At 42.6% G+C, this 13,538-nt stretch overlaps 1 protein-coding gene across 1 annotated transcript in view; it reads left to right on the top strand.

The window, feature by feature from the left end:
• Nucleotides 1–344: 344 nt before the first annotated feature.
• Nucleotides 345–13,538, top strand: part of eloa (elongin A) — a 14,140-nt gene continuing 946 nt past the window's right edge. Inside the window, exons 1-12 of the mRNA XM_076105899.1 lie at nt 345–479; nt 3,599–3,655; nt 4,060–4,169; nt 4,956–5,566; nt 7,854–8,179; nt 9,007–9,118; nt 10,486–10,638; nt 10,909–11,006; nt 11,580–11,760; nt 11,926–12,055; nt 12,298–12,473; nt 12,570–13,538. The exon at nt 12,570–13,538 is cut by the window's right edge and continues 946 nt beyond it. Of these exons, the coding sequence (XP_075962014.1) occupies nt 408–479; nt 3,599–3,655; nt 4,060–4,169; nt 4,956–5,566; nt 7,854–8,179; nt 9,007–9,118; nt 10,486–10,638; nt 10,909–11,006; nt 11,580–11,760; nt 11,926–12,055; nt 12,298–12,473; nt 12,570–12,631 (2,088 nt within the window). The 5' untranslated portion in view covers nt 345–407 and the 3' untranslated portion in view covers nt 12,632–13,538. The remainder of the gene's footprint in view (nt 480–3,598; nt 3,656–4,059; nt 4,170–4,955; nt 5,567–7,853; nt 8,180–9,006; nt 9,119–10,485; nt 10,639–10,908; nt 11,007–11,579; nt 11,761–11,925; nt 12,056–12,297; nt 12,474–12,569) is intronic.

Below are 13,538 nucleotides of genomic sequence, written 5' to 3'. Positions count from 1 at the left end.
TATATATATATGTGTCTATAGTACTTCTTTATATGAAAGATGACACTGTACCAACAGGTTACATAGTAAACTACACTACATGCTTATTCAGCGTTTTCACTGACGTCAAACCAACCAGCGTCACTGCGTGCTCTGTCAGCTGTACTGTGACGTAGTTCCGTCTTTCGTAACTGTTCTCATCATGTACAAACTTCAGATTTCCTCATTGCTCTTAATAATTTCATTCTTAATGTATGTATTGATGCCGTTTTATTATTAAATATATACGTTATTATTTCAAACGGCTGTAACGCCTCTTCTTCGCAGCAGCGTTCACTGAGTTAAACGGAACCTCTCCGTTTTTTTCACCCTTTCTCCGTTCAGTCAGGATGAAGTAGTTTCCGGGCGACAGGGTACCAGCAGTAAACATGGCGGAGGAACTGCTGGAAGCAGTGGATAGACTCCAGTCGCGGCTCCTGGAGAATCCGGAGCCTCGAAAGGTAACGACTGAACAGCTGGAGACGGACAGATTTGGTGTGTAGCACCGACCGTCTCCCGAAATGTGACGGTTCGTCTCCGGCGGCACTAAACGAAGCCGCGGCCACGGCAGTGCTGCGAAAGTCGCAACGCTATTTTAAATGCTGCATTCGAGGGCCGCTCTCAGGACTCGTTTTTCTGACACGCTTTTACGTTAAAGACCATTCAGCTGCTTTTTGGGGGGTCGGAAATACAAATGATAGTAGTTCTGAAACTGCAGCCGTTTCCTGAAGTAATTGTGTGATTGATAAATGAATAGTTCAGTGGTTGATCAGTCCAATCAAGTTGTGGCAAGTTGTGACAAGTTGTGACAACTGTAAAGTCAACCAACTACACAGGAATGAAAACCGTGACAGCCCATCAATCACCAAGTATAAATAGTTGGGCTGAAACCATGAATTTCATCATGTTGTTTGTACATTGAATCCAAGTTTAGAATGTTTAAAGTAATCACAAAGGTCTTAAGCAAATTGCTAGAGGTTGAAATTAAATATACCATATCAACTCTGTCAGAAAATACACTGAGTTGTTTTGGCACTAAAATATTTGGAAATGTTCTTAAATCAATTAAAATACATTAATTAACAGAAGCAGCTATCATTTGCACATCCTCTTTCCCCTAAAAATACGAATGGGACACGGCAGTCTTTGCCATTAATATCCCACATTCACGATTAGGTCAATTGTGCTCATCTTTTTCAACAATACAAACAACAATACAAACAACAAGGCAGCAGACTGTGGTAGACCTTTCCAGATCCCATCAAACACTCAAAGATATAATTCAAATTATAATATTCATTTGAATAATGTTCAATTAAAATGCAATACATTAATAATTAACTGTTCCTTTGTCATTTTCAAGTTATTTTAAGGCGTTTTTGTTGATTTAGCTTTGTGATCAGTAACTTTATAGTTTTCTTCTTTATTATCAATCCATATTCCCTAAAGATTTTATTTATACATTATTTAATTCGCTTCCAATATAGCTGGGAGTGACCAGAAGAAACTAAAATGTGTTCTGTGGCTTCATTATGTTTTTGCAGAAACAAAATACATTACCGTGTTGTTCACCGGATACATATTTATGTCTCACTCTTGGTGTTATAGTATACCGTAAAATGAAAGTTCTTCAGTGTCCTGATACTTTGGAAGGAATCATGTCAATGCCTTGGATGTGAATCATTAGTGCTCACTTTAGAATTTCAGCATGTCCGACAGCCTGCGAAGGCACCACGTGAGACGTCACGATAATTAAGGGGTTTTAACTAGTTATAATGTACTTCTTTAACGCTATATTTTAGCTAATATGAACCCCTGTCCGCTTGGTTTAATAACCTCGCATAGACACTCTATCTGTCATTCAAATAATAACATCAACCACAACGTAATTTCTCTTATAACGACACTCGGGGCCAGAGTAGCCGTTAGCCATCAAGCTAACTAACGCTAGTGCGGAAAGTGATGACAGTAAACGTTACACCGACTCCAGGCCTGTAATGATAAAATGATTTATCTAATGTCGGGTCTGCAGCTGCACATCACTGCATTGGGATCTGCTCTTAAAATGTTAAAAACTAAAAGCGGATAAAAGATAATTAACAATGTCCTGATCCTTCTTTGTTTACTTTCACTGCTCAACCTCCCAACACAAAGCAGTAGTGCTCTGTGTGATAGGTTTGGTAAACAGAAGATTTAATCCGGTTTAGAGAAGTAAATCTTTTATTAAAAATTGGCAAAATCACAGCTGGGTGATTTTTTTTTTTTTGTTTTTTTACTACAGCCCGGCCCCGTTAGGCCACGTTATCATTCAGTCTCCACCATGACGCAGGCTGGTGAATGCTGCTGTTTCATGTCACTGTAAATGAAAAGGTCAAGAAGAGCTCCTCAAACACCAGGCTTGAAGCAGGTGTCCCTTCTTTGGGAGTTAATTCATAAGACAATAATGTGAAGAAAGGTAGTCCACGTGTGAGAATGTGTTCATGTAAATCATCCTGAAGGGACTCCAGTGGTTGAAATTGAAACCTGTGAACGCACCGCTCGTGCATGCACACAGTAATGTTACTGTGCTTTAGAATTAAGTAATACACTAACAGTCATCATGAAGATGAAGATCATTAGTAATGAAACCCAGTGTGTCATGCTACAGCTACGGGTGTACTAAGTTATGACACATCCATCCCATCTCGATTATGATGATGATGATGATTATTTATTTATTCTAATCACAAACACTGCTGGTTCACCTCCCCTGCTGTCTCCAAATAGGAGAAGACCTATAGATCTAATCCTCTCTTACTTTAACTTTACATCACCATATTGATATATTTTATATTATAGTAGTTTGTCATTTAATTGACTTAAAATTGCAATTCAAACATATGATATAACTTTAATAATATTTCATATCCTATACAATTCTGTCAGCACATATTTGATATTATATTTAAAGTACATTTTCTATTGACATTGATATGACTTGGTGGATCTCTCCGTCACTTTCGACCACATCTGCTCCAATTTAGTGGATGGAGTCTGCTCCATCGCCATGGTGATGGCCCAGTTGTCGCCACGTGACCCGTGGCGTTGAACTTCGGCTGTGTGATAACAGGTGGTCGTCCATGACAACTGAGCCGACTCCATCCTCCGACCTGTAAACTCTGGAACAACAATTCTTTAAGATTTAGATATAACACTTTTTTTTAGTGTTTTATGGATACAAGAACGAGACACTTTTTAGAGAAGTTGTGGAAATTAGCTTCACAAATACCTTTTTAATAGAGTATTTGAGGTTCAGTTAAGATCGGCTGAGATAAATCTATATGGGTTAAACAGTGCTGTAATGTTCGGGCAGATCAGTTGGGTCTCCTGATGTTACGTTCCCTGCGTTGGTGTAACGTCAGACTCTGACGATTTATTCTTATTTTTCACGTACAGTGTACACAGACGTTTTCAGAGAAGAAAAAAAGTATTGTTAAAAATATGTATGAACCCTTAAAGTGAAAGTATCGATACTAAAAATGTGTTGACTTTAACACCAGAGTCGTCCTCTAAATAATTCAAATGCTCTCTTGTTTTCCAGCTCCTGAAGACTTTGAAAAGACTGGGGGAGCTTCCCATGACTGTGACCATACTGGTGGTAAGGGTCCTCTTGATTTCCACACTACAATGTCCGCCAATAAAACAGACAGGACCAGTAGATAACCATGTTTTGGGAAGAGCTCTTCAGCAAGGCATTTAATCCAGACAGTCGTAGTTGCAAGAATTGGAGCTTTGCTGGGAACAAAAATGCTTTGCTTCCCGGGCAGAATTTTGATTGTGATTTTGTGGGAATTATGAGCGCGGCCTCGATCTTGTTTCTGACCAATCGGATCACTCGGCTGAAGCTGCCAAATAACAGCTGTAAAAGTGAAAACAGACAAGATGTAAGAGGATGTCAGACTAATGTGGTATCTAAAAATATAAATATAAACTATAAAGATTCCATCAAGCTTGCCTCGTGTTGTTGAATTAGATCCGACTTTGTTTTGCTCTCTCTTGTAGGAAACCGGTGTGGGGAAGACTGTCAATTCTTTTAGGAAGCATCAGCTGGCTGGAGAGATGGCGAAAGGCCTCGTGGCCAAATGGAAGAAACTGGTTCCTCAGTCAGACAGGTACGTTGTGCATACCTGAGCCTCGACACACGCAAACAGTCGTAAGGAGTGGAGATGTCCCTGTGTTAGCTCTAATGTCCCCGTATACTGTAAGTTTCTAATCCTGCAGTGAGCATGTGCGATGGAGATGCAACATCTATATCTGTCACAGGGGTCTTAAACTCTATCAGTGACGTCTTCAACACACAACGGGGGATACATTTGAGTCCATTTTTAATAAATAAACTGACGCAGAGTTATATTGTGGCACATGTTTAGTAGAACAACGCTGCTGAGACCTAACGAGAGGTAGGATACAAAAAGTTTTTTCTTCCTGCTTCCTTATCCTGTTAAATGTCTCGACGCCGCCCGTCTTGCAGTTTATCTTTCGAGCCCTTCGAGGTTCCCCGACTCCCAGGTTAGGAACCATTGTTCTAGATGAAATAAATACGAGCTCCGGAGTACAGGGAGGAACTTGTGACGCGCAGAGGACCAATTGCGCAAATTCCTTCAATCTCGTTTGTTGTATTTCACATCATTTAACATCAGTTCTGCTTAAATGGAAACGTCATCCAACCGTTTCACAGCGGTTACTGTCCACTGTTTGGGATAAAGCGGTTATTCTGAAGAGCTTTCCTTTTCAGACTGTTCATGAATTATTGCTCTGTTAACCTGTTAGAGGTGTATAAATGTTGTTGGGTCATTAAACTCCCTAAAACTTCATGTCATTTATTGCATGTTTTGCATGTCAAACTCTAATCTTAAAAGTAACTGGTGTTTTCACCATTTCCCATCTTTCTACCTCAGACCCTCCAACGTCAAAGAGGCACCACGGTCACACACGCACTCTCGAGGCCCAGAGGCGGGTGGTGGTGGTGGTGGAGGAGGAGGAGGAGGAGGAGGAGGAGTCCACAGACGCAATCGGGAGCCCTCCCCTGAGGAAGAGCCCTCCTATATGGAAGAGGAAGAAGAGGAGGAGGAGGAGGAGGTAGAAGTAGAGAGAGGCTATCACACGAACTACTCGCCCTCACCTCCTCAACACGAGCACTACAGCCCCCCGCAGCGAGGAGGCTACCAGTCGGACGAGTATGAGAGCCCCGAGCCTGAACCCGAGCCTGAACCCGAGCCTGAACCTAGTCCTGAACCTAGTCCTCCTCCTCCTCTTCGCAAAGAGGTCCGCCCTGCCAAACCCAACAAAGAACCCAACAAAAACCACCACCACGGCGAAAAAAACCGGGACAGAGACGAGGAGCGGCGGCAACGCCACGCACAGACGAGTAGCACTCGAGGAGGAGACGGCGAAGGGAAGAACCGCAGCGCAGACAGAGAGAGTCCAGTAACAAAGTCTGCAAAGCACAGCAGGAAGTCCACCACGCATGAGAGTAAGAGGGAGGAGAAGAAGAAAGGAGGAGATGACGGTGAGTGTGTTGGATGGAAGCGGTTCACTGTGACACCAGAGAGAGCTGGGTGACATCGAGAGTCATTTTAGTTTGTCCTCTGCATGGACGGATTATGAGGCAATTTAGGGAAACAGTCTGAGCATCATATCGCTTTAATAAAGAGCTGGAAAAAGATGAAAAAATATATATATACAATACTGTCAGACAGCGTGGAATAAGATTATTGATTCTTAAGAGGAAACAAAAAAGGGAAAATAGGAACAGTTTTCAAAGAAAAAACTGCCTTCGCTTTAATCTTTCACTCAACAAAAAACTTTAAAAAATTGATGATAATACCACAGCCAACAACATAAAGAGAGGATTTCGTCCCATGTAGATTAGGCACTTGCTCATGTTTGGAAAGCAGAGATCAATCGGTTATCAATGAACACTTTGCACTTGTTTTGACGCTCCAGAGCAGGAATTGTAGCTGACAATACAATTGTATTTCATTAAACCTTTTATTCATTGTCTAAGTCAAAATAATGCAAATGTTTCTTTTTTATTGGATGATTGTTTGTTCAGCTCTGAACACCAGAAACCATGTTTCAGAGACAGAGCGACATCCTGTACCGGCTAATTGAGATACAATCTGCTGACAGGAAAGGAGAAACTTATCATTTATGCAACAATGCAACACAACGTTACTTTCGATCCAACTTGTTTTAAGTGGCTGAATTATGACAAATTTGTTCGTGCGTTTGGTTCAGTTGCTACATTACATTACAGTCATTTAGCAGACGCTTTTATCCAAAGTGACTTACAATTCAGATTCTATCACATTTCTACACTGTAGAACAGCTACGGGAGCAATTTTTTAGGTTAAGTGACATGCGATTAGCGGAGCCGGAACCGGGGATCGAACCACCGATCCTCTGATTGAAGGACAGCCCTGCTATCCACTTAGCCACAGTCGCCCCACAAGTTGCTAAAGTTGACATGCTAGCTAGCTTGTTCTGCCTGCAAATGTTTAAGGTTTGTGTTTAAGGTTTGACTATGGCTGGGAGCTTTGTCTTTAAGTGTGTGTTGGGCCTTGTTGAGAGAGTTGGATAGTAAAGAATTGGAAGTGGGGGTTAAAACAATCAACGGGAGCTCAAAGCACCAGCTAAATACTGGCTAACGGTGCTTTTTTTACTTTAGTAGCATTGTTTTTACTTTGCTAGCATTGTTTCTTCAAATGCAATGCTGCATATTTTTGAGGTAAAAATGGACAATAACAAGACCTGAAATGGTCAACTTTTGTAGCACATTGGGTGTGATTAGCCTTGTTACAGACTCCTTAATGTTACTAGTAAATGGGCAAAAGGACTGAAAAATCAAGGATAATTTATTGTCACTATGCAACACAACGAAATTCAGTAGTAGCCCATTTGTAATACAATAAACACATAACAACCAAAACGAAATCAGTAGTACATTCCTGTAGTGCATTTTTTTGAATTTGCATCATAAGGAATGTAAACAGCAGCAAGAACTGTCATGGGAATACCCCCCACTGAAAACCTTCCCCCTGGCCCAGAAGCACCATGGGCTCAATGGAAAACACTAAACCGCCTCAGAACAAGAACGGGACGATCAAAAGCTGCTCTGGTCAGATGGGGCTACAAGACTGGCCCAACCACATGTGAATGTGGAGCAGCAGACCATACTATGGAGCACTGCCTTGTCTGCCCTCTACTACCCAACCCTTGCAACTCAAAAGACCTTGCCGTGTTCAATAAAAATGTAAAGAAATGGGAAACTGTCATATAACTATCACGCTTCAGTGAAACGAAAAGAAGAAGCAGCAAGAAAAAAAGATTCTCTGGTCAGATAATATGGCCGACTGTTTAGGTTTGTAACGTTCGGTCTAGATTTGTCAGTAGGCAAAATTCAGACAGCAATGGTTAATATGATAAATAAGAAAAAAAATGATTCATCAGCGGGATTCCTGTCTGTCATACCGGCTGGATCATCACTGAAAATGTACCGGAAAGGGATTTCTAGAAAAGAGCGGGAGCCCTGATGATAGTTAACTGAACATCTTTGGGTTTGGCAATTTGTAGACGTGACTTTGGGCTCTGGGAACTTGTGATGGGCTTTCTTTCCACCATTTTATAGACTAAACAATTATTAATGGAGAAGTTTCAGCCCTAGTTGGATGCTGCTAACCAGCTTTAGGAAAGGTTTCACCATTTCGTCAGCTTCCGGTAGTTGTAAGTCATTTTGAGGATTCCCCATGATCCCCTGCATCTTCTAACTCTTCCGTTTGCCTCTGTGTTTCCAGGGCGACCGCGGGCGCCCAAGGACTCTCCGCCCAAGGTGGAGGAGGGAGACGACTTTGAGAGTCCCACCATGTCCTTTGAGTCTTTCCTCACATATGACGCCCCGACGCCCGTCAAGAAGAAGAAGAAGCAGCCGCCATCGTCCTCGTCACACAGTCGGCCGCCTCACTCCTCCTCCTCCACGGCGTCCTCCCATCGTTCACGCACACCTCCGCCGGCCCCCTCCTCATCCTCCTCTTCCTCCAAAGGGAGTAAGGCCAACGGCACTCAGAGTACCAAGAGGCCACATTCAGGCTCCAGTTCGGCAACAGCGGAAAAACGCAAGCGGGTAAGAACAGCAGCAGAGATGTTTTACATTTGCTTTGCTTTTTTTCCAGTAGAATATAAGTAGGGCTGCAACTAATAATTATTTTCATTATCGATTAATCTGATGTTTATTTTCTCTATTATTGGATTTATGGTTTTGTCTATAAAATGTCAGCCCAAGGTGAGGCCAGATTGCTTGTTTTATTCGACCAACATTGCAAACCTCAAATATGATCAGTTTGATTTTATTGAAGAAGTTGCAACCAGAGAATGTTATTTGCATGTTTGCAGGAGAAATTACTAAAAAGATGAATCGATTATCAAAATTGTTGCTGATTTATTTTCTGTCAATCGCCTGTTCAATTAATGGACTAATTGTTGCAGCTCTAAATTTAAGGCCGCCGTGTTTGAATGGTGAGACTTTATTACCACCTGTATTTTTCTCCACAACGCAAACCTGTGCTTTTATTTTGTAGAATTGTGATATTGTTTCCTCGCAGCAATAGTTATAGTTCATAGAAACCATGAACTTTCTTTGAAACCAGGTTTCAAAGATTATAACAAGTTTAGAGACTGGAGTATCACGAAAGCTCTCTTCTTGCCATTTAAAACGCTCATAATGAAACGATTTGTCACTGGAAACAGTAGCTTCTTATCTAACACACAGATATGTGAGTGGTATCAAAGTTCTGATCTAACCGTCGGGAAGAAACCGTTAAGCATATTTCCCAAAACCATTTCTTGAACTTATTGTGTCGTTCGACTGCTCATCTATTGTATTTAAAACCTTTAGTTTGAAAAGCTGTTATCAGATCCTGCCTGTCGGCGTTAACGTGATGTTGTTTGCAGGTGGTTGAGGTCATTGCGTCTCTTCCGGAAATCCCTCTGCCAGCGATCCAACCCAATTACAGACCTCTGCCCTCCATCGACGTCACACCGCTGTCCCCTCAGAGACGGAAAGGTAACACCCCCCCCCCCCTTAAAACAACGTACGTCTTGTTTATGAAACAGCATGGGCTTTTCTTTTGAAAAATGACAGCCATCAAAAGGACATTTTGTAGCTCCAAGAACTCATAGTATGTTCAACATAATCCTCATGTTATGTATTTCTAATATTTGATAGAGATCACAGGTTTCCCGCTGACAAAGCTTTCGTCGTGTACAAACTTCTTTAGAGGTATGACTAAGGTGCAGTGCTTTGCGACTATGTAACCGGGTTGGGGTCGGCTTTCTCCAGTCACCTGATTTCTTAAATGTCATATAAACAAGAAGTCTGGTTTGTGTAATGGGGGATTAGAGGAACCCAATTTCTCCAGCTAGATCCCTCCAGGAGAGGGCTGATTTCATGGCCATGTATACGGGAAACAGGGTTTCTAATCGGCTTTTTACAATTCCACATATGCAGGACAAAGACTTCGGACAGAGAAAGTATTCCCGTGTTCAAAATGATGCCATTCAAAGTTCGACTGAAACTTAAACTAACAAAATAGCCTCTAGAAGTCTATGTGAGTTAGGGTTTTTCTGCTGACGTTTGACTGTTCGTTAAAATCCGACACAGAAGCAGATTTTTCACTGTGTCTGACTCTGACTTTCTGCCGTATTGGAGTTTTTTAAAGTTACTGCTAATGTAAAACCCAACCGCTGCTGCTGCTTCACATAAAACCTTTCCGCTGGCGAAGCGGCGGGATGCTTTTTTTGTTCTAAGAAATGCAGCGTGTTTGTCCATGTGTTAGCGGAGCTTCGTTAGTGGTGCTATCCTTCAATAAAAACAGGTCTACCCAACCAGATACCGACAAATTCTGCACTCTTTGGTCAACGGATCAGTTTTGATATTGCAGGCAGCAACAGTACAAACAGAGATCTCTATAAATACACATTAAATAAGCGAGCCTGACCTCCTCTGTTTATATGCAGATTTACTGTAACCAGGTTCATAAAGTGGATGTTAACGCGTTCAACCAGGTTTCTCTGCTGGAATCTTGTGTCTATGTTAATGTACTGAGGGAGGTGAGCCCATGTGTAAATGTTGGCTGTTGTTTTTAGTTTTTTTCCTGCAAGTTGACCAATTGCTTCGGCCATTTCAGTGCTGAAAGTGACTGTGAACACATAACTGTAACCGTGCAGCTGTGAACCTCAGAGGCCTGGGGGCTTCTGTTCCACTCAGGATTTGGGTGTCAAATACCAAACTGTTTCTTTGACATGTTCAAACAACTGCATTTTTTTTCTTCTTTTTCTTTCTTCTTTCTTGTCAGCGTATCTGTAAAAGTTCGTCCTGCCCTGCTCCGTGTCGCCCTGACTGACTGACACGCTCCCTTTCTTTGCTTTCAGTTCCCGTCTGCAACGACGAGGAGGATACCGGTTTCACGGGGAAGCGGTTCAACTCCAAGATGGTGGTCTACTCAGGATCAAAGACCGCCTACTTGCCCAAGATGATGACTCTGTACGAGCAGTGCATCCGTGTGCTGCAGAACAACATTGACTGTGAGTGGAATCAATATTTGCCCAAATCAAGATATTTTAACCCCAAAACATGACATTAATATGGCACATGAGTACAAATTATTTTACGATGTATTTAATGCTACTACAGTAATGGAGGTGCCAGAGGGGTGGGGCTCACCACAAAGCATACAAGATAAACAGTCACAGTCCCTGGACAAAATGTTGGAGAGTCAACATGTACTACTCCGCAAACACCTCCAACCCCACCCTGTTATCTTAAGGTGGCTTAAACAAACTGTGCTCTTTCAGCCATCGCCGAGGTCGGAGGGGTGCCGTTCGAGATCCTGGAGCCGGTGCTGGAGCGGTGCACACCAGAGCAGCTGTACCGCATCGAGCAGAGCAACCAGGTGACGCTCACATTCTTATTTCTCTCTGTGCCTGTGAGGACCCTCATCAGCATAACACAGTGTTCTGTTCGTCTGTGGGCGGTCGAGACACAACAGTAGAGGGAGCTTAGAATTGACTTCAGGGTGGGCAAGTTAACAAATAAACAATTTAAACTAGTGATGTATACAAATATAACCTGACTTAATCAAAGAAACCAAATTACAACAACTTGCCTCCACTGTGGCTCAGTGGTAGAGCAGGTCGTTCTTCAATCAGAGGACCGGCGGTTTGATCCCTGGCTCCGCTAGTCCATGTCGATGTGTCCTTGGCTAATGCCAAATTGCTGAATGTTGTGTGAATGTTAGTTGGAGTCCTGATGGGCAGGTAGCACCTTGCATGGTAGCTCCTGCCATCAGTGTATGAATGGATGAATGACATGTAGTGTGAAAGCACTTTGAGTGGTCAGAAGACTAGAAAAGCGCTATACTTTACTAAAATTGACAAGAAGAGAGGAAGAAAGTGCAGAATAACGAGGACAGTATGTAGGAACACTGATGGTGCTCCTTGTTGATTTCGCTCATCTCTTCTTTCAGTGGTTTACGGAGGAATCTGACGAGCTGTGGATGCGCCATTGTCAGCGGGACTTCAAGCGCGAGACGCCTCAGGAGTACGAGTCGTGGAGGGAGATGTACCTGAGGCTGCACGACGAGCGCGAGGAGCGACTGAGGATGCTCACCCAGAACATCTCCTCCGCCCACGCCAACAAGCCAAAAGGTAGGAGAGGCATCGAGTCACTATCGGTTTCTCATTAATGAGCACAGAGAAGGTGACAAGAGATGGACATTCATTTCTGCAGAAAAGTCACAGATTTGAGGTTTATGCATCAAGGCGTTTTGAGCGTTGGCGTTTTTAGTTTGAGTGTTGCGTTTGTCCTGGCAGGGCGCCAGGTCAAGATGGCGTTTGTGAATTCTGTCGCCAAGCCGCCGCGCGACGTCCGCCGCCGACAGGAGAAGTTCGGCACCATCAGTGGCTCGTCAGCCAGCTCCACCGCAGCTGCAGCTCCCATCAAGTCAGTATCACATCCAGCACATTGACATACTTGACATCGAGGGTTTAGGACTTGAGTTTGGTGTTGAAGTGGAAATGTTGAGATGGAATAAAGATGGAAAATAAAGATGAATACGTTTTATTTATGTGTGGACAGGGTTTATCCAGGAGTGTACTTACAGTCCCGTCAGGGGAGTTAATTTCTCTTTTTTGCTTTAGAGTACAGTTATAGACTTTTTTTTCTTCTCTCCCTGTGTCCTTCAGAATACGACCAGCTACCACAGACTACTCTGGTGAATTGAGTCGCTCCTTTTCCTCCCAACTCGACCCTTCTCCCGGCTCGTCTCGCTCCTCCGCACCAGGTGGTGGTGGTGGAGCAGCAGCAGCAGCAGGAGGAGGAGGAGGAGGACCTGCCGCCCGCGACAAACCACTGGTCAAAAGTAAGTGTGTGTGTGTGTGTGTGTGTGTACGATCAGAAAGAGAACCACAATTAGGTTTTTTTTAATCTCAAACAAACCATTTGTTCCTTCTCGCAGAAATCGCCCCCATGATGGCCAAAACTATCAAAGCTTTCAAGAACAGATTCTCCCGCCGATAGTGTGAAAGAGACTGAATGTATTTTATGGATTCCAACTGTGTTTTTAATTTAAGTTTTTAGCTAATTTTACTGGAGACCCCATCATCCCTGCACACACACACACACACACACCATCAACTTTACCACCAAACATATCGTATGAACTTTTCAGTATTGGTGGGAAAATGGTTGATTTTTTTAAACAAGTTTTATTTAAGTGGCTGCATCTGTTTTTTGTTTTTTTTGGGGGGGGGGGGGGGTTTGAATAAGTATTTAAATCATAAATGATGGTCACTGGGTGTGACATCTGTGTTAAGAAAATTAACATTTTACAAGACGCAAAGGACACACACACACACACACACACCTGCAAACACACAGTCTGTTACTTTCTCTTGTTTTATAGCAGATATTTTCAAAAGGAAAAGGTCGACCCTCTTTTTTTTGCTTACTTACAGAGCGTTAGACACCGTCACCTCTGTTCGCTAAATATGAAGCTGGACCCAAGAGAGCTTAGCATAGCATAGCATAAAGACAGCTAGCCTGGATCTGGCCAAAGGTAACCTCTAAAGCTCATTAATATGTTCTATCTTGTTTTCTTAAACAGTACAAAAACGGTGTTACATAGTGTGTAAAAACAACAATTTTGTCTTTTTATGGGGAGGGGGGGTTATGGAACAAGCTAGTTTTCAGCCAAGACCAGTTTTACACAGAAAACTACAATTTCTTTTGTACATATTAACTAACTTAAGACTCAACATGTTAACCAGTGAGATTTAAATGTGGTGGTTGGTGGATTTTGCTACCATGCTAGCCGTTTCCAGTTTCTATGCGATGCTATGTTATGCTAGGTTAGCCGGCTGCTTCTCTGTAGCTTCATATTTAGTCTACCGACATGAGAGTGGTGTCAATCTTCTCATCTAACTCT

This window comes from Anarhichas minor, unplaced genomic scaffold, assembly GCF_050575085.1.
Source record: "Anarhichas minor isolate MPS153535 unplaced genomic scaffold, ASM5057508v1 ptg000033l, whole genome shotgun sequence".
NCBI lineage: Eukaryota > Metazoa > Chordata > Actinopteri > Perciformes > Anarhichadidae > Anarhichas > Anarhichas minor.
Note: the sequence above shows the minus strand (reverse complement) of the source record. Positions and strands in the feature narration are given on the sequence as shown.